This window comes from Scomber japonicus, chromosome 17 (assembly GCF_027409825.1).
Source record: "Scomber japonicus isolate fScoJap1 chromosome 17, fScoJap1.pri, whole genome shotgun sequence".
In the NCBI taxonomy this organism is placed as follows: Eukaryota; Metazoa; Chordata; class Actinopteri; order Scombriformes; family Scombridae; genus Scomber; species Scomber japonicus.
In genome coordinates, this window is record NC_070594.1 from 21,076,993 (window position 1) to 21,098,293 (window position 21,301).

At 40.3% G+C, this 21,301-nt stretch overlaps 2 protein-coding genes across 2 annotated transcripts; one reads left to right on the forward strand and one right to left on the reverse strand.

Annotated features, from left to right (window-relative positions):
• The first annotated feature begins 174 nt into the window (after window positions 1-174).
• Window positions 175-5,607, forward strand: slc35b2 (solute carrier family 35 member B2). Its single transcript, XM_053336816.1, has 4 exons — window positions 175-361; window positions 2,750-2,940; window positions 3,047-3,207; window positions 3,536-5,607. The coding sequence occupies exons 1-4, from the start codon at window positions 342-344 to the stop codon at window positions 4,466-4,468; spliced, it is 1,305 nt and encodes a 434-aa protein (XP_053192791.1). The 5' UTR covers window positions 175-341; the 3' UTR covers window positions 4,469-5,607.
• A 6,349-nt stretch (window positions 5,608-11,956) lies between these two features.
• On the reverse strand, window positions 11,957-18,167 carry hsp90ab1 (heat shock protein 90, alpha (cytosolic), class B member 1). The gene is made up of 12 exons (XM_053337538.1): window positions 18,064-18,167; window positions 16,777-16,920; window positions 16,469-16,675; window positions 16,129-16,288; window positions 15,788-15,921; window positions 15,343-15,648; window positions 15,085-15,250; window positions 14,798-14,988; window positions 13,978-14,125; window positions 13,567-13,835; window positions 12,607-12,940; window positions 11,957-12,511 (listed from the first exon to the last, which is right to left on the reverse strand). Exons 2-12 carry the CDS (start codon window positions 16,918-16,920, stop codon window positions 12,393-12,395), a joined length of 2,178 nt encoding a protein of 725 aa, XP_053193513.1. The 5' UTR covers window positions 18,064-18,167; the 3' UTR covers window positions 11,957-12,392.
• Window positions 18,168-21,301: the final 3,134 nt, after the last annotated feature.

The following is a 21,301-nucleotide window of genomic DNA, read 5'->3' on the forward strand; positions in this document are numbered from 1 at the left end:
CAACTCTCTCCCTCTGACAGCCACAGGCAAGCAGTAGCAAGGTGCAGTTACTCCTCCACACCGACAGGGGGTAGTGCGGGCAGGCGGGCATCTGTTCACCGTCTCCGGGCATCCTAGAGAAAGGAGGAGGTGGCCTTTCCTGCTCAAGTGAACACATCGGCTATTGAGGATAAGTTGCCGACATCAGAGCTAAAGGCGGCTAGTCCGAAAGAAGACTATCCCCTAATTATTAAAACCTCTACCTGTCGGACCCGGGTGGCTTCATGCTCTGTTTCAGCGGGGACGTTTGAGTCTGTCGGCGTGTGTGCTGCGCCAGGTGTCGGCCACGGAGTGAGGGGAAAATGCCTTCTTTTTCATGGAGGTAACGTTAGAGACCAGACAGAAGCTAACTGGAAAAATGTGTCATACTTGAAAAATTAAAAAAATACTCATGTGTTGACAAGCTCGGCAGGCTGCGGACTGATATGGCTGCAGTAAAGCTGTGGTCAGTCTGTGTCACAGTTTGTGGGCTAGATCCGGGGGGTGGGGGGGTTTAGTGATTTGGGGGGCCCGGACTAACTCTGTCTTGTTTTATTTTCACCCTTTCTCTAACTAAATGTTGGTACTGGCAGTGGTGGAAGTAGGCAAAACGGTTACTTAAGTAAAACTAGTTTTTAAAAAAAAAAACTGTTTAAATCCAACATTCAACATTTGTCTTAAAAGAGACGTATTATCAGCACAATGTACTTAAATGTACTCAACTTGTTTATAAGGAGCTTTGAATTCTTACATATAGTTTATTCAGGAATAATGTGTCATATTTGATACATTTTGTGAGCAAAATCTGAATCTGCACCATAACCAGTAAAGTATCTGTCAGGTAAATGTAGTGCTGTAATGTTTCCTCATGTAGATGTATAAATTTGCATTTTTGGAAGCGCTTTGTCAGCCCCTTGTGAGTTATTTTGGTCTACAATGAAAAGGTAGAATAGTAACATATTTTAATATTTTTCATATTTAAACATCAAAATAAATCTACAGCGGTTTGAGGCCCTCTTAGTTGGGGGCCCCAGGCAGTGGTCTACATCGCCTAATGGCTAATTCAGTGACCCAATTCAGTGGCAAGCGTTATATTGCCACTGGAGTATTTCAATAGGTGGGACTAAAATGTGGTCAAAATGTTTTGCTTTTTTTAAATGCCAGTTTGTCCAGTTTTGTAGTTTTAAATTCAATTCTTTGGCACTATGTTTGGTAACAAATGCTATCAGAATTTGTAATTTGATAAACTGCAGTGGCAATACGTCTGAAATTGTTTCTCTGATGGGTCACACAATTCACAGCAACTGGGTTTTTCTATTCTGCATTGATGTGTTCACTGTGTTCACTTTACTAGTTTATTCAGACCACTCCAGGATGGCAAATTAACTGTTTAAAATGAACATCTACAAGCTTCTGACAGATTAATGTTCAAACACACCAGCCACTCAATAGTAAATCACTATTTTGTATCTGAAATCTACCAGCCTCTTTCATATTTTACCAACATTTGGCTGTTGACTGGTGCTAACTTCCTTTGCTCAGCATCTAGGGAGTAAAAGTTACATAGCTGTAATGAAGAATTTAACCATTTTATTATTTTTTTAGTGAAAGGAATGTTTCCGTTTCAGTCCATATCATCTGCTGTCACATTTTAACACAGGGCTCTATCAGCCGTTTACAAGAAATCCCTTCTCGCCTCAGGTGAATTTTGGCAGTGCTCTCTACAGCAGTCTGTGGGTTGGCTGCCCGTCCAGTGCAGAGCATTCCTGCATGTAATAAAAGCTGCTTGTTCAGAGCCCAGGTCTTGCTTCAGTGGGCTATTGGCTGGCCAGGGCCACAGCCTAGTCCCACACAAAGAGGCTCTGTGTGAGTCAGGCACACAGGTCCCCTGGCCTCACTCCGAATGGGATACACACATACTGTGCCACGGCAGCAAGGAACACACCTTTTTCCTAGGGAGCTAGAGTTTCACCACAGGTGTGCTTGAATCAAAAGTGTTACCTAAGCTGTCTGTGAAGGTAGGCCATGGAGCTCATCCCATCTCTGCATGGCTTGTTTAACAGGGAGCATCACAGGTTGTTTTTTTATGTGATTACAGCCCATACACCCCACAACTATTATACCTATTGTTAGATGGTGTTTTGCCAGACAAGACAGAACTGCTTCTTAATTAGTCTACTGATTTTGTGTGGCTTTGTCAGGAGTTTTCTAAACTCAGAAGAAATAATGCTGGTGATTTATGGGTCAAGTACTCCAAATGTTATATGAACAATACTTAATCACAGGAGTACCCACTTCTTTAGAGTGTAGTGACATTACTAATAGCAAAATGGCTGTGCAGGGCAACTCTGCTGACAGTTACTTCTGCTTCAAAACCCGTAAGATGACAAAGCACTCTTCTGTTCAAATGATCAGTCCCAGCCCAGTACAGGGAGAGACACTACCTTTGGGTGTCCTGTTAGGGTGCTTTAGAGCTAATAAATGGGTTAGACTAAATTAAAAGTGATTGTGTCCATCCAGTGTGACGAGGAGGGGTATACACTTAAATGGAAGTGACATGCTAAAAGAAACTATATATATATATATATATATATATATCTGTATACATTGTACCGTTGACCCTGTGTAAGCATACATATAACTAATAAAACTGAACTGATTTAGGATTTTTTTTTGTTGTGTTTTGTACTTCTCAATGTGGCCTAATATGCACTTTTCTATTGCCTTGTAGGATTTGGCCTGCACTGGTGTTGCTTCTCTTCCCTTCCGCTGTTGCCGCAGAAGAAGAGTCATCACTGCTGGAAGGCTGGCGCGATGTCTGGCTCTTTCGATTCCTCATCAACATACTGGGATACTCCACCATCATTATCCCTGGCTACCTCCTCATTAGCTACTTCAAGCGCCATAATTACCTAGAAACAGGTTTGGACCTATAAATCTGACAATGTGTGGCCGTTTAAGTAAACAAACTGGTTCCTGGTCACCTTGATCCCAAGTTCATATATTGTTTGTTTTTTCTTTCTCTCAGGTAGTGGGATTTGCTTCCCTCTGATCAAGACGTGCGTGTTTGGCAGTGAGGCCAAGGCGGGTCTTTTGGATGACACGTCGGTTGCACCCAGGAACGAGGGTGATTCAGGTTCATCGATCAGACAGGTTGTCAAGTTGATCTTTTGTGCGGCTGGACTTCAGGTAGGGATCCTCCAAGGAAACTGTCATTTATATACATATAGTTCCGTACCGCTTAAGCTCCATAATACCTGCTTGTTTGGTTTTGTTATTTGCAGAGCATTAGTGAGGGTTGGTTTATGTTTGTGATCCCACCCACAGTTTGGTCTGTACTTAGCTTAATGGGGATGATTAAGAGACACTGGGCCAGTAAATTCATCTATAAAATCAAGCTCTATATTAAAGGCCTATCTCAAAGCTGCAGTACTTAATATTTTATATTAATAATGGACTAAACAACAACAACAATGTATTTCTGCTTACTACAGTTGTTTCTTTTTTTAATACTTAGGTATCATACCTGACATGGGGCGTCTTACAGGAGAGGGTGATGACACGTTCCTATGGAGCAACATCTCCAGAAGAAACGGGCGAGAAATTCAAGGACTCGCAGTTCTTGGTCTTCATGAACCGCATCCTGGCTCTGACCGTGTCAGGCTTGTGGTGCATCATGTTCAAACAACCTCGCCACGGAGCACCCATGTATAAGTACTCCTTTGCTTCACTCTCCAACATCATGAGTAGCTGGTGCCAGTACGAGGCCCTCAAGTACATCAGCTTCCCTACTCAAGTCTTGGCCAAGGCCTCCAAGGTCATACCTGTCATGCTAATGGGCAAGATAATCTCCCGTAAAAGCTATGAGTACTGGGAGTACTTGACGGCCGTGCTCATCTCAGTGGGCGTCAGCATGTTCCTGCTGTCCAGCACAACCAGCAAGCACCCATCCACTGTCACCACCTTCAGTGGGATCATCATCCTTGGCGGCTACATCGTTTTTGACAGCTTCACCTCCAACTGGCAGGACAACCTGTTCAAGTACAAGATGTCATCAGTGCAGATGATGTTCGGTGTCAACTTGTTTTCTTGCCTCTTCACCGTCCTCTCGCTGCTGGAGCAGGGTGCCTTCTTTGACTCGCTGGCCTTCATGACACGTCACTCCGAGTTCGCCTTCCATGCCGTGTTGCTCTCCGTGTGCTCGGCATGTGGCCAGCTCTTCATCTTCTACACCATCAACCAGTTTGGTGCTGCCATCTTTACCATCATAATGACCCTGCGACAGGCCATTGCCATTCTCCTCTCTTGTTTCCTTTACGGTCACGCCATCACTTTAGTGGGTGGCTTTGGCATTGCCACAGTTTTCCTGGCGCTCTTTCTACGGGTGTATGCTCGTAGCCGCATGAAGAAGTCAGGCCGTCGGTCAACACAGCCGCTTGCACAGGTGTAGCACTACAAAGTCGCACCAAACTGGGAACTGAAACCACATTTTCTGTGGTGCTTTATCTATTTGTGTGTATCTATTTTTTTGTTGTTTTGTTTATCTTTAGCATTCTTTTCCATTGTCTTTTATAATTTTTTTTTGTTAGCAATGGTACAGAAAGGGATTCTGCAGTTTTGACACTTACACCAAGTTGCCCCCAAGGGGTCCATGTGATTTGTCAGGTCAGCAGTCACAGAAGTTTTTGAGTGCCTGTAAGATTGTCTATTACACAAGTCCCAATCTACAAGCTGCCACTTAACAGTCTGACAGGTGGTTTATTTTTTATAAATCACCTTTTGTGGCTTGTGCAGCTAATAAAAAGTTACTGTGACACTGAAAAATACTGCTTGTCTGAGCTGTACGGTTACGCATTAATCTTCAAGCTTTTATGATATTGCCCATACTTGACTTTAACCCATATGTTTGAACAAGTCGGTCACCTTTCATATCAACAATTGTTCTATCCAGTGGGTTGTCTCAGATGCCTATCTCACACTCCTCTATGTTGGAGAGAATGGGCCTTTATGTGTCTTAATGTGGGATTTTATCATGCAAAGCTGTAAACATAGCTTGTACATGTGGTGCATACATTACTGTTTAAATTTAAGGTATATTAACATGTTACAGAAGATATCATTTACATTAGTAGGTGGTGAGCAGTTTGTGGAATAAAGAACACACAAATTAAAAACTATAATTTTGCCCCAACATCACCACACCAGATGCTGCTGTGGGTTTTTTTTGGCACCACATTATTTTAAGATACATTTTTTTGTTGTCCCAACACAGATTTTACTTAATGTTTTTAAAATCAGGCTAAAGATCATGTAAATATATCTCTTAAGTCATTGTTTATTTCCAACCAACTTGTTTGTTGTGTACTTTTGTAAAAAGACCCGTGTATTTCACCATTCCATGTGAATGTTTGGCAAAATACTGAATGGATGATGTTGGTAATGCTCATTGCTGTTACAAAGGATGTGGAGATGGACCCAGGGGGGTGTTTGCAGAACAAAATACAAGGGAAATGCAATGTAACTGGTACCTTGTTTTTATCATTCTATTTCTCTGGTTACTGAATTAATAATAAAACCCATTAAATTAACTTAAAACTATGATGTGAAGAGATTTGATTTGACTGTTTCACATTGCTTGTGCAAAGATATTTTCTTCATAGTGTGCTTTGCTTTGTGGGTAAACAATTATAGTGATGACAATAAACCTTATTCTCATAGCACAAATGAAAAAAGGAAAGAGTTGGCAAATGAAACTTTGAATTGCATTCAAAAAAGAAGTATGCAAGTTAAACAGTGCTTGGGAAAGTCTTCATAAGTGTATAAGTTTTTTAAAAAAACAGGACCAAAGACAGGATAGCAGATCTTTGAAGCTGTAATGTCTATTTTAAAAAACAAGTATTTTCATATTTACGTTTTACCCAGCTAATGACACTAGAAAAGTCTAGGAATTGGCAAGACCATCAAATTGCATTTCAGTCCATTTCCCTCTGAACCACAAGTGTCAATTTAAAGGCACTTGATAAAAACTCAGGGGGTCACCAGAGTCATTAGGATTCAGTCTCTGGGAACCATGAATGTATGTGCAAAATGTGCACTTATTCAGTCTGTAGATTTGGAGATTTTGACCTACTCTTGATACTAGATTAAAAAAATCAGGGAAACCTCAAAGTTGGTGTGGTTCATCCCCTGACTGCCATGAATGTCTACTCTCAGTTCTCCAGGAAGGCAGTTGAGATGTGGACCATAGTGATGAAAGGATGCCTGGCCGAATGTTTCTGTTCTGCCTTGAGGGATAATTAAAAGGCCACTAGCAGAAGACCTGATGGTTCTAGATGGTTCATATGCTAAAAGCAGATCTGATCATTACGAGATTTATAAATCAATACAAGGATCTTAAAATCTCTCTAAAATCTGCTCTGAAGCAAACAGGTAGCCAGTGTAGAGACTTCACAATTGGTGTAATGTGTGCTTTCTTTCTAATCCTGGTCAACACACAACTTTTTTAACTAATTGAAATTGAGATATATTCTTTTTAGGGGGCAGAAAATAGATCATTATAATAGTCAGTCCTGCCGGTAAAGGTATGCATTAGTGTATCTGTTGGCTTGAGAGAAAAATGCATTCTTAGTTATGTTTTCAATGTGACGTTCAAAATAAGATCTGAATCTAAGATAACTCCTAGGTTTTTTACCTGCTGACAAAGGTTTAATGCCATTGCTTGCAGTTTCACAATGAGTTTGTGTCTTCAGTACCAGTAACCAAGACTTCAGTTTTTTCCTGATTGAGCTGTAGAAAATTCTCTGCCATCCATAATTTGATATCTTGAATACAGTTCAAAATGGCATCTATTGGTCCTGAGTTACAGTGGCTTGGAAGTGCAAAACAACATTACAAAGTGTGAAACACATTTAAGCTTGAGACAAATGTTCATTTTGGAAAACATTTTTACATATCATACAACAAAAGTACATGAGTAAAACATTTTTTGCTGCGACAATCCAACAGTATGTTTCCTCAACAGACATATATATATCTATGAAATAAACTAGCTGCTACTCTCATGCTGACAACACTGAACGAGTTTTCTTCTTCTCTCAACCCTTTCACAACTCGTTCCTTACTTACTCCACCGCAGCATTACCTGGTGGTGGAATTTATTCAACGGTTAACTCATGAATGAACCAACTGCAATGCAAATTAATCAATTCAATTAACTAAATTGCCCACAAAAAGTTTGTTTTATTTGTGTTCAACATTAATTAACACCACAGTTTATTTTATAGCTTTCAGATTAACATTGATCTATGCTTACACAAAATGCTCTATCAGCATGATAAGATTTCAACCAATAAAAAACAGTGCAAGAAAGTCCAATCAGGCTGTGAAGTCCGCCTAAAAGAATCAAGTGATCTACAGTATCAAAGGCTGCACTGAAGTCATGTAGTACTAATACAGAACATTTTTGACCTGAGGTCATTTACAACCTTGACTAGTGCTGTTGGCCTAAAAATAACTGAATATTAACCAGATTTTTTTTCAAAAATAACGTGGGAGTTTATAAAACCATTTAACTGATTAAGAATGAATTGTAGTACTCAAGCAGCAAACTTATACCACGTATGCAAAAGCTTCTCTGTAAGTCTGATTTTGGCAATGTTGTTTAGGTCGTTCCATAAGCTGATGTTGGAAATGCAGTATTCAAGGGAGTAAAGGGGGCTCAGGTCTACAGCATCACTAGCTATATACAGTTGTATATCATCTGCAAATAAGTTGATGAAATATTAATGAAACAAGTGAACAGGGTTTGTCCTAACGATTTCTATATTGCTACTGATCTTACAACAGCACAGTGCTCTTGTTACTGTGGTACAAGGTTGTCAGCAGTCGAAATACAGATTTTTTGGTTTTAAATGGTTGCAATTTTTTTATTTTTTATTTTCCCCTCTGCCACCTCCTGGTATTTGTTCCCCACTTTTCAGTCTCATCGAGAAATGATAGGATATTTGTCTGAGCTGCTCTTTGAGCTCTAAACTGATTCATAAACCAGACCACTTTTATGATTCACTGTACCATCAAATTGAAGACTGGGTTTGACTGTGATGTTCCAGAAACCATTTCCCCCTGGTTTATCAATCACACAACTTCCTTGTGAGGGGAATTTCCCTGCACCTCTCATTTTAAAATGTCTCAAACCCCATCTGGTTTTGGGGCAATGTGTCACATTGTCTGCATGTTTAGTCCTCTTTTCAATAATGCAAGCAAATGACACAAAACAGGTGTGTTACAGACCTCCAGTTTCGGGCTGTAGCTGAACCAGTCACTTCGGACTCTCGCTTTGACTGCTGGGATGACCCCGGCTCAGTGTTTTTATAGTAACTTTTATTAGATGGGGTGAACATTTGACTGTTTAAACAATGCCCGGCATCACTTGGAGCTTTTCCCGAAACAACCGTGGTCCTCTGCTGACACCTCAAACAGCAGCCAAACAGGAAGAGGAATCATGGCTTCGTCACCTGAACTAAGAGCTGAAAACTAAGAAGATGAAAAATATCCTTTAATTAAATTGTTTTTTGGGATATGAACAAGCAGCCAGCTTGTGTCACATCCGCACACTCATTTACTGTACAAGTGGAACATAAACACAGTTTGACAGACCATGTGTGAATCTCTCCACTCCTTTTCATCTAGGCATAAAGGTTATCATTCTTGTGGGTTCCTGTATTTTACGTTTCATGATAGGTTTTTATTTCTCTTGTGTAAGCCTTTGATCTGCACATCTTGCTTCCTTCCTACTCTGTGTGGGTGTTAATCCTGTTCCTGTCTCTAGTATTTAAGTGCTGTTAAATATAAGAAGTAACACAATGCTTGATGTGTGTAGCAAAATTGTTTCGGATCATGAGTGGCAGTTGTGTTTTTTCTGGCATTTTGTATCATAAATGTCATAGGAACTAAATTACTTGACACACAGGCCTGCGGGATGATGTCGTTGAAGGCGTATAGTGTAATACTGGTCTTCCTTTGTGATACAAAAACCACACTTAACTGTGTTCTACTACTTCTGTGACACTCACCCATAAACACACTATGTAATTTCCTGCCACTATGGGTGTCAATCAAAAGTATAACAAATGACAGTTTGATGTGATTTCTTCTCAATCAAACCTCTACCAAACAGCTGAAAGATCAGTTCAAGTCTCTGTGACTGAACAAGAACTTGAAGAAGAAGATGCTGTGTGTAGAATTTAGTGCCATTTAGCTGATCAGTGTCAGAGGTGGAGCCCTGTTCATTCCTATGAAAGCTGTTCAGTGGTGCCTGACGCCAAAATATGTTCTTCCTCTTCCCCACAGCTTCCACTTGGGCCCATAGAGCAAGCGCACTAGCGACTTCAGCTAGCCGAACCGGCTACTTTCAGTTTAGCCCTCTGGGTAACTTGAATGAGAGTAAAACAATCTAATTGTGTGGGTCCTCTGGACTTTCATATGGGTTGTGATGCTCAAAAAATGTATCCACTGATTTACAGAGCTTTCTTTCACATTGTAAGTCTATGGGCAAAAGTCTTTTTGGGCCCAGTAACATCACGTGATGTTGTAATACACAGTTTGGCCACTAAAGCCAAAGACAGACACTATTCCTGAGGGCTTGCGTGGAGCCTGGCAAGTTGTACCACCATGTTTCTACAATAGCCCAGAATGGACAAACCAAACACTCACTCACCTCATTGCTAGAAGCCACTAAATCCTACACACTGGACATTTAAGCTAAACTTGAGGCGCAAGACATATTACAGAAACTGCAAAGGTCACGAAAAGTGTGACACTGTACGCAATGTAAGACACCACAGCCTACTGAAACACTAGGAACACCTTTCCTCCCACACACACAAATTAATGCTCTCAGAATTTGTGGGTTGAGAGCAGATTCAACACAAGAGAGTCAAATGTTTCCACCGGAAGACTTGTGTTTAAAAAAAAAAAGGTTAAGTCACACCAGTTGAACTTTCAACTTTATGAAGGAAACCTGTACCAACTCTTGATGAACTTAAGTGGGACATTTCCACGAGCTGAAACACACAGATATTGCTACAGAGCCTGACAGCCTGTAAAACCACGCTTCCTGTGTAATCTCTTTCTTTCTTTTTAGCAGCTAAATGGAATTAAAACATTGTTAATGTTCTTGTATATACTTTTCCTATTGTGGGATGTTAAAATATCTTCTGAGAAAAAGGCTTGCCCTGAAATTATGCAGCTGAGTGGAAGCAAATCCAAGATCTTGTGGAAAGCCTGAAAAGAAGGGTGAAGTGTGTTACAACAGCAGATGAATGCCTTTGATTTTGGAATGAGATGTCCAACAATCACATATGGATGTCTGCATATTTACTATAACTGTGCATACTCTGTTTTGTTATATTGGATTCTTAGACTTCTGTACAGTAGGAAACAAGTGATGTAGTCTAACCCTTATGCAAAGTACATCTGCATGCATTATTTTACATTCATTTCCATAAAGTAGTGAACACTTGTACAAATATATTATTGTTCAGTTCTGTTCTGTTTTGTAATGCAAAAGATTTTCTGATGCAATAAATGAAGAAGTTGGGGTCAAGTGAAGGTGTTTAAAGTTGCCAAAACAACAGTCTCACCTGCACCCTGTTTCTGTATGACACAGCAGAAGTTCCCCCACTATCACTTTGACTGCAGCGAGTGTGTGTGCACAAGTGTATTCAGGAGGGACACACACCCACACATCACTGTTTTACTGATGAGAGCAAGCGATCTGCTGCCGCCCCCTCAAAGTTCAGCAAAACACATGACTTCCAGGAAAACGGCAATATACATTTCCCTCAAATAGTTCTGCTGATGATGCCTCATACTTTCAATGAACTTATGAGTATTTTACAATGTAGTTGTACGTGTGTTTTAATGCCATGGTGTTCAAACATCAACTCAGCGACCAAATCTCTTTCCTTTGATCCTCGTTATCCACTTTACTGTGACCTTTTGCTTTAGTCACACATTTCTAGTAAACACTAAACATTTTGTGGAAGTTCAAAATCACTGATAACAGATCATTAGTGCATCAACATTTATACATATTTGCACAACTCCAAATGTCTAATGTTATCCATTTCTTTCATTTGATTTTTGCTAGGCAGCTAGGTGTTTGTTGCATCAACTATCTTGTTACTTAAACCAAAAAATAAACACTTGATTTGACTGGGGAGGTATTGTGATAAAATGTGTTCCTTCTTAACTTATACACATTTTAAGGTTAAATCATCAATATTAGTATTAGAGCTGTGACAATTAGTAACAACAGCAAATTAGTTGACTGCTTCTGATAATTCATTTTGGAGGTAATTTTGAGAAGAAAAAAAAAAAGGCCAAAATATCCAGTTCCAGCTTCTCAAATGTCATTACTTGGTTTAGTCTATTATGGTAAACTAAATATCTTTGGGTTGTGTACAAAAAAAGACAATTTAGGGTTTCACCTTGGACTCTGGGAAACTAACATTTGTCAGTTTTATGGCCAAAATCAGACTATTGCAATTTAATTACATCCCCATTGTATAGGTTATAGAAAAGTCATGGTATACAGTGAATGTACTTTGAGTGTCAACACAAAAGCCTGTTTTGAGTTGATGGTTATGGAATTGGAGTCATTTTAAAACCTCCTGACACTCTTAACTGGGAAACGCTCTGTAACAGTCTGGTCCCACTTCAGGTTTTAAGTGGCATGTCTCCACCTAATGGTGACCTGAGAGAACAGTCTCAGCCAGTATAATGGCTGGATTTCAAGACAAAATGTCAATTCATCATCCCAAATGTTGATCATAGGTCTAAATATATATTTTTCTTTTAAATCCTGCAGAATAGATAAGTCTGCAAACACCTTGTAGTAAAAGTTCTACCTGTAATAAGCCATAGATACAACAGATCATAAGGTATTACATCTTTAATTTTTTGCAAAACAAGACTTGGAATACAGACAAGCCTGGACTCAGGCAAAGGAATCATACAGTCCTCTCTCCATGCAGCGTGCAGTGTTGCACATGAGCAGAACCCACCCAAACCCTCACCAGACCTGATCTGATAATGGAATGTACCATTCCCATGTTCACACATTTACCACTCCAACATTTAAAACTCAGTGCAACAGGGTACTCGTTAAAACAAATGTGCTGCCACCATGAACTTATACAGCAAAAACCAAAACTGCTTTTCTTAAAAAGGGTCTTGCAGAGTAATGCTCTAGACACAAGAGCAACACTGGTCCACCACACAACATGAATGACTATTTGTTTTGCAGTTACTGCAGTTTTAAAGGATGAACAATTGAAAAGTGAGGCTAAAGTGTTAGAAATCTGGGGGTTGGTTTAATCGACTTCCTCCATGCGTGAAGCATCATCTTCACCATCGCCTTCTAGTGGGGGAATCTCATCTGGGACGGATGTAGAGGTGGCCTCATCTGTGGGGACATCATCATCATCGATTCCTGAGAAACAAAAGAGTTTGTTAGTGATCCATTCAAGCAACAGGAATGTCAAAACGACTAATATTGATCGACAATTTTGACTTTGATGTCCTTACCCAGCCCGAGTTTGATCATTCTGTAGATGCGGTTGGAGTGGGTCTGTGGGTCGTCCAGGGAGAAGCCTGAGGACAGCAGGGCGGTCTCAAACAGCAGGATGACAAGGTCTTTGACAGCCTTGTCGTTTTTGTCAGCTTCAGCCTTCTGCCTGAGGGTTTCCACAATGGGGTGGTCAGGGTTGATCTCCAGGTGCTTCTTGGCCATCATGTAGCCCATGGTGGAGTTGTCCCTGAGTGCCTGGGCCTTCATGATTCTCTCCATGTTGGCCGTCCAACCGTAAGTGCTTGTCACAATACAGCAGGGTGATGACACCAGTCTGTTGGACACTGTCACCTGGAGGAAGAGTAAATAAATCACAACTTTAAAAACATCCAGTGGTTGAACAGCAGGTTGATCCATTTTAAAACCCAAGAGGGGTAACTCCAAGTTAATAAAGCATGCAAAACAGTCATGTTAGGAATAATGCTCAAACACACGCATGTCCAAGCCACGTATTGGCTCATAGGTTTGTCAATTCACCACGCTTTTTATATACTAAGACCTTTTATATTAGCACACACAGGTCAGGCCATTAACTGTTTCCTATTTTAATCTTCACATTTTGTCAAACAAATGTTCATATTGAAACCCAGGCATCTGTTAGAATAATATTAAAAAAAAAAAAAAAAAAAATCATGAGTTAGGTTTCCAGTATTCTGGACTTGCAACATCTCCACACAATCTGGACTAGTCAACAGTTTTCAAAACAAGAAGTCATTCAGGGCACACTTGATAAAACAGGAGACCTACGGGGGCACCTCAAGGCTGCATGAACTCACCAGAATACAAGTTAGGACCAACTAGGCACCTGTTACCAAACAAAACACTGTCAACTCAAGTTGTGATTTTTAAGAATAAATCCTGGAGTATGAAGAGAAGTTTGAAGTTAACAGAAAATCAGAAACATTAAGATCACTGACCTTTTCCACTTTCTTGTCCAGGATCTCCTTCATGAGCTTGCAGAGGTTCTCAAACTTTGCCTTGTCCTCCTCCATCTTTTTCTTCTCCTCCTCATCCTCTGGGAGCTCCAGGCCCTCCTTAGTGACAGAGACCAGGCTCTTGCCATCAAACTCCTTCAACTGTTGGACACAGTACTCGTCGATGGGCTCTGTCATGTACAGGACCTCGAAGCCACGCTTGCGGACGCGCTCGACGAAGGCGGAGTTGGCCACCTGGTCTTTGCTCTCACCTAAAGATAAAACGTATTTGTGATTAGTGCGATACAGGCAGGTTCAATACAGTTTACTCTGTTAACAGTGCTGATGCATAAACAATTCATCAACATTAGGATTGAGGGTGATTGCAAAGTCACATTTAGGAGACATACTCACCAGTAATGTAGTAGATGGACTTCTGGTTTTCCTTCATGCGGGTGAGGTACTCTGTGAGGGAAGTAGTCTCATCTCCAGACTGGGAGCTGTGGTAACGCAGCAACTCAGATAGCTTCTTGCGGTTTTGAGAGTCCTCATGGATGCCCAGCTACAGATGATAATGAGCAATATTACATACTCAGCAAAAACACCCTTACACCAGAAGCCTGGATCACAAAGCAAGACCAATTTCCCAGCTAAATGTGGACTTGCCTCATTAAATAGTTTAACTCTTAATGTTGCAATTATTAAAACTCTTCCAAGTGAATAGTTCATATCCACCCCAAGATAATCTTCCTGATACCATAAAAAATGTTGCCCAACATAAATTAAATGTAGCATACTGTGTTTAAGTGATGATTCTGATATTGTGTGAGTACAGAGTCATTGATATTGAACATTTCATTCCCATAACAATCATAAAGCAATACTCAAGTCACTATTGCACTAAGTGGCTAATCTACAGCACATAAGCACTGCAACTAGTGTTGTAAACAATAGATGAACACTTAATACATTAGCATATTTTAATTGTTAAACATACAGTTCAGTTATATTGTGCATTATAAAATGTTTGGCTTATAACTAAAACTATGACTACACCGCCTTAAAAAGCAAGAGGGAACACTAACCACTACATTAAAGAATAAACCTTATGAATCCATGGAGCGGCACTGCAGATGCAAGGAGTGTAATAAGGAAAAGGAGCTTTCATTAAAAAAGAAGAATAAGTCTCTTAAAAAACAAAAAACATTCATAATTGCACATTTCTATCAATTACCTTGATGTTCTTGGAGAACCCTTCATAGAACTTCTTGTAGTTTTCCTTGTCCTCAGCCAGTTCGGCAAAGAGCTCCAGACACTTCTTGACGATGTTCTTGCGGATGACCTTCAGGATCTTGCTCTGCTGCAGCATTTCTCTGGAGATATTGAGGGGCAGATCCTCAGAGTCCACGACACCCCGAACAAAGTCTGATGAACACACACAAGAAAAAGGGTTATTAGAACATTTAAAAAAGGCTTTTAAGAAGAGATGGTTTTCTATATTTTGTAATAAAATCTACTCACTGAGGTACTCTGGGATGAGTTCTTCACAGTTGTCCATGATGAAGACTCTCCTGACGTACAGCTTGATGTTGTTCTTCTTTTTCTTGTTCTCGAAGAGGTCAAAAGGTGCACGACGAGGAATAAAGAGCAGGGCCCGGAACTCAAGCTGGCCCTCCACTGAGAAGTGCTGTGGGGAGGAGAATTCACATTTTACTTGTGCCCATTTTATCCAAGCTGCTGGCTGAAGCATACATACACAAGTTGCATCACAAAGCGTACCTTGACAGCCAGATGATCCTCCCAGTCGTTGGTCAGACTCTTGTAGAACTCGCCGTACTCCTCGTTTGTGATGTCGTCTGGGTTTCTGGTCCAGATGGGCTTGGTCTTGTTCAGCTCCTCCTGGTCGATGTACTTCTCCTTGATCTTCTTTTTCTTCTTCTTGTCCTTGTCTTTGGAGTCCTCCTCGTCGTCTGAGCCTACATCTTCGATCTTTGGCTTGTCCTCAGCCTCCTCTTTCTCCTCTTTCTCTGCCTTTTCCTCCTCTGCCTCGTCATCGCTAATCTCCTTATCACGCTCCTTCTCCACCTATGCATCAAGTGACCCAATTTGAACTTTAGTTTTAATTAGCCAAAACATCAACAACAACTTTTACTGTATTCAAAATAAAGTTACAACACAATGCAGAATGAATGATGAACTCCACTGAGTGAAACTCAATACTTACAAACAGGGTGATGGGATAGCCAATGAACTGAGAGTGCTTCTTGACAATTTCCTTGACCCTCTTCTCCTCGATGTATTCCGTCTGGTCCTCCTTCAGGTGCAGGATGATCTTAGTTCCACGTCCAATGGGCTCTCCTGTGAACACAGTTGCACAACAGTGAGCACATTTTGTTCAAACAAGCTGCCATGTTAGGGGACGAAGCAGGCATTTACTGGTACAGCAGTATTGACTGGCACTAGCATATCAAAGTCCAGAGTAAACTGCATTGACAAATTCTAATATAACCCATTTAACAAATGTTTCAGTCTCAACTTCATTATAAATTATATAAAGACGCTTACCGCTGTCGACCTTGACTGTGAAGGAGCCACCGGCAGAGGACTCCCAGGCATACTGTTCATCATCATTGTGTTTGGTGATGACAACCACCTTCTCGGCAACCAGATAGGCAGAGTAGAAACCCACACCAAACTGACCAATCATGGAGATGTCAGCTCCAGCCTAGAAGGAAAACAATTCTAAACTTCAATATATGGCATTCAAAGTAAAAACTATGATTCTTGTCATTTTGATAGCAAATCTATTATCAGTCTGATAAATGCAACCATTTCCTGTCTTGTAATATACAGCCTACCCTTATTTTACATATGCTGCATACTAGACCATGTACCCATATAGTACCTGCAAAGCCTCCATGAAGGCCTTGGTGCCAGACTTGGCGATGGTACCCAAGTTGTTGATCAGGTCAGCTTTGGTCATGCCAATTCCAGTGTCGATAAGGGTCAGGGTGCGGTCATCTTTGTTGGGGATGATTTCAATTTTCAGATCTTTGCCGCTGTCCAGCTTGGTTGGCTCAGTCAGGCTTTCATAGCGGATTTTGTCCAGCGCCTGTAAAATGTTAAGCACAATTCAACAAAGCTATATAAATAAAAATATTGGGTGACTCGACATGCCATCATGGGCTTAACAACAAGATCTTGCAGACTTACATCAGAGGCATTGGAGATCAACTCCCTGAGGAAGATCTCCTTGTTGGAATAGAAGGTGTTGATAATCAGGGACATCAGCTGAGCGATCTCTGCCTGGAAGGCAAAGGTCTCAGCCTCCTCCTCTTGGTGCATTTCTTCAGGCATCTGCACAGAAGGAAATACAATCATGTAAGGTCTCTGTATTATTATAAAACATATACAAGGAAACTGATTATGTTCAAGTGATGATAAACAAACTGATAGAGATCGTCATATTTGAGAGGCTAAAACAGGCATTTGTTGTTAGGGTGTGTAGCACTCTACTCCTAAACTCTAATCTCATCGGTTTCGGTTGTCAATAAACGATACTATAAATTTGATTATGCCCACAAGCCCATTTCAATATTGGATAGCTGCCATCGTGTTACTACAGATCGGCGGAAGTAGCTGTTAACCAACATGGCGTCTGACCGACAATACAGACAGACAATGGCCTCCGCAAACACGTGCTTAAGGACGGCACCGGACAAAAATAAGGGTTAGAAAGGAGTTATTTGTGATAACTCGTGATTTAAAAAAGAAAAAACACTCTAAATGTAATCGTTAGAAGGTTTATTGATTAATTTGACGGCCGATTTCACGCTAATATAAATACGTAGGTAAAATAATAAGCCAAAACAATGACCTGTCATTTTCCCCTACAGAAAGTCACAGCTTATGGTATTTAATATTAACACTAACGTTGTGTGCGTCGTTACGTAACGGCTGAATGACCGTTAAAGGTTTACGGTGACTGTACGAGAAATCACGACGCGTTTATCAATCGTTGGCTTGATATCTTTTAAGTAAAGACTATTTTTATTATAAGAGGGAAGGGGTTTTATAAATATGAGTACACATCTGATTTGTGCTCTCTGAATGGGGCGTTTAGCTATATAAACAGCCTGGTCATCGTCACCACACCTGCCTTTGTGCAACCCGAGCCCGGCCTCACATCTCTGCAGTGCCGCATTTTGCTACCTTGCTCTACACCATTCAAACAGGCTGCCAAAACACAGAAAGACCCTTCGCCGTCCAAAAGATTAATTATTATGTAACAGATGAATAAGACCGACCGGACAAATAAAGCCATTATGCCAGATTTCACCCAGCATGCAGCACTGATGCTAAGGTTGTCGTCGTGACTCATGAGCTCTCATCGTGGATACATCCACGAACTAGTTCAGGGATGGCTTAGCAAAAAACCATTCAAAAATATTCACAAACCATAATGTCTTCTATTGGAAAGCAAAATGTGTGTGTACATACCTTGTTTATTCCGTTGACTTTCTTGAATCAAATGCAACCAGATATCTGTCCCCTATGCTCTCTGACGCAGGGAAATGGAAAGGGACTTCCTCTTAATAGACCGGAATTTTATACACATGCGTTTCAGTGTGCAGTTGTATCCATCCGCGATGCACCATCCACCACTAAAACTAGTCTGTGAGTAAAACAGCTGATGTTATTTAGGAAAACTGATAACACACAAAATACTCGCTTAAAACCAAAGTGATATTAATGCACAAAGAGGCAGTACAATTAATATCATTATTGATATAAAAAAGGAATTGGATACGTATTAAAGACTTGTGGGTAGGAATAATAATGGTTGGAGTAAAATGTTAATGTAAACCCACGGTAATGTGCAGCCATTGGGGCTGTGAAGAAATACAATATAAATGTGTTTCATGCATACTGTACACGACAAGGGTAATTTGCCAAGGCTCTTCAAAAACATTGCACCAATACAGCAGGTGGTACACCTTGTACCTTGAAAAATACTGCAATAATAGTGAAGTCAATCTGTGGCCAGCGCCTCGTTGCTACCACCTTGTGGCAGGTTAGGATCAGGATAGTTTTATTCACAGACCTTTTTTGTTGACGGGACTAGGCTGTATTGTTACCACCAGCTAATGTCGGGATAGAAATATCCGCATCAATTTAAGGAATATAGCTAAATAAACATCACAAATACGGCGTTTATCTCATGATAAATTAGCGAAGACTTTGGGTCTTATTAATCTGATGGAAGGATATTTCAAACTGGAAGGGTGCGCTTCGTTTCTTCTAGCACTTTCTGTGAAAAAAACCCGCCTAAAGTGACGTCACGCCCGTGTCAGATGCAGCCCTCGCGGCACAGCTGCTGTCAGGGCGAGCTAGTACAACAAAATCTCCATGGTAACCAACCTCTTAAATTCATACTTACATTATATAATAAATAGCGTTAAATACATTGATAGCGCTACATGGACTGATGATGTGATTATTCATTGAATACTCTGCATATATATCAGGGTCTCCATTGGGGCAATAGAACAGTTACAAACAAGAGGTTATAGTCTACTGGTGGCCTGGGAAGGGGGTCCTGACTCTATTTACCCCCAAGTTGTTTGAGTTTACAACTTCCACAAAGCACCAAGAGATAGGCCCTATTTAACATTTAAGCAATCAGCTGGGACACATGATAGCAGTCAAGTGAGAAAAACAGGTTTTTCTTGCTATATTCATCCCCCCTACTCACACTGACAATTAGAAAATCCCTTCATAATGAACTTAAATGATGTGGGCCAAAAATCCACAGTCCCCCTTCTGTGCAAAAATGTTCCTAACAGTTTATTTGACGTTAATATAAAGCTTCAGCTGTCCAAATGAGTCAAACCAAGTAGACATCTTTCAACATTACAGTCTTTTTAGTTCCAAAGTCCCTCTTTTTGTTATCATGCTTCCACTCCAGCTCAGTAGGCTAGCAAAGCACTGTCTGACCAAACACAAAGAGGGAATTTGATGCTAGAAAGACTGTAAATCTGGCAGATATCCACTTGATATGACTAACTCATACTGCTGAAACCTCATATAAGCTTCAGACAAACTTTTAAATAGATTTTTGCACAAAATGAATATGTAATACACTGTGGATTTTGGCCTTCATTGCTTATATTGAAAGCCCAACTGAAGGAGATCTTTTAATAGCCAATACTAACAGGGTTATTTGTTATATATAACGAAGAAAACCTCTCACAATATTCATATGGACACTTGACTGTTGTTAAAACTTCCTAAAATGCACCAACAGAAACTGAAACCACTCACTGTGGTGTTGGGGCTGCACTGCCTCCAACCGCAAGACCATGCAGTGCATAATGAATGCTGGTGCCTCACTCTCCTCCCTCCTGGACATTTACAACACGCCCCCAGCTTGCAAATCCACCAGCAATGTGATCGACCCCACCCATCCCTCATACAGCATCTTCAGTCTCCTGCCATTTGGGACAAGATACCGGAGCCTCTGAGCCGGCTCCACCAGACTCTGCAACAGCTTTTTCCATCAGGCTGTCAAAATGCTGAGCGCTCTCCCCTCTGTAATTTACCCATCCCACCCCCCTACATATCCAACAACACCAGCCATATGCACACACACAAGCCATTTTGTACAGAAAGTACTAATTATACATCCTGTGCATGACATATTACACACATCTTCAGCTCTTATTTCTTTATTTGTCTTATTTGCACTATAGTACTATAATACTATATGTCCTGTACATATAATAGAACTTACAATACAGTTGACTTTGACTTGGACTCTGTCTCCTTCATTAAGGTGGGATTTATTGCTGTGTTAGGGTTAAATCAAAAAATTAATAACATCTATAAATTCAAAGGAACATCTTGTTTGTTTGTTTTTGTGGGGTTTTTTTGTCTGTTCTTGCTATCTTCTCTATTATTACTACTATTATTGTGCATGTATGTATGTGTGTATGAATGTGTTTGTGTGTATTTTATTTTTATTTATAAATTATTTTTAATGAACTGTTAATTTGATTAGCACTATCTGTCTGTATGTGTGTGTGTGTGTGTGTGTGTGTGTGTATACATTTTTTTAATTTATTGCTGTGTTGTTGTATTATACTATATTAGTTTTATTTCAGTGACACTAATACACTGATACCTGAGTGCATGCTGGAACTCATTTAATGATGATGTAGTGATATTGAAGTCCACAGAGAGTCATTTAGTCTGGACTACCCCCCCCCCCCCCATACTTACTGAAAGCACATTTGAAGGCAATCTTTCAATAGTGAGAAAATCCTCTTTCAGTGTTCACATACAATACAGTACACACAATACAATATACTTTATTGTCCCACTTAGGGAAATTTGTCTTGGACTCAGCAACTGCGCCATAAATGCCTTGACAGCCACAATGACAATAAACAGTACATCACCAGCCATACCTTCCAACAACAATTACATAACAGTATTGCACATATTCCATAACATTGCACACAACACATGCATACACCAATGGGAAAAACACATGCTAAAAGTTCGCCATATAAAAAGTACTATAAAATTATTGTACAATCTTCGGCAGCATTGTTTAGGAATTTGATGGAGGTTGGAACAAATTAATTCTTAATCATGGAAGCCTGACTTTTGTTTTAAGACTTGAAAAATGGTGAAGCTGGTCAATTACATAGGTCTATTAGCTGTTTGGAATTTG

What these genes read in the sequence shown, in the direction of transcription:
- hsp90ab1 (XM_053337538.1), bottom strand. Translation starts at nt 16,920, where the DNA reads ATGCCTGAAGAAATGCACCAAGAGGAGGAGGCTGAGACCTTTGCCTTC. An exon ending in GCTATCCCATCACCCTGTTT is followed by an intron (nt 15,649 to 15,787) that starts GTAAGTATTGAG and finishes CTTGATGCATAG; the next exon opens with GTGGAGAAGGAGCGTGATAA. An exon ending in AATGATCAAACTCGGGCTGG is followed by an intron (nt 12,512 to 12,606) that starts GTAAGGACATCA and finishes TTTGTTTCTCAG; the next exon opens with GAATCGATGATGATGATGTC.
- slc35b2 (XM_053336816.1), top strand. Translation starts at nt 342, where the DNA reads ATGCCTTCTTTTTCATGGAG. An exon ending in ATGCCTTCTTTTTCATGGAG is followed by an intron (nt 362 to 2,749) that starts GTAACGTTAGAG and finishes ATTGCCTTGTAG; the next exon opens with GATTTGGCCTGCACTGGTGT. An exon ending in CCATAATTACCTAGAAACAG is followed by an intron (nt 2,941 to 3,046) that starts GTTTGGACCTAT and finishes TCTTTCTCTCAG; the next exon opens with GTAGTGGGATTTGCTTCCCT.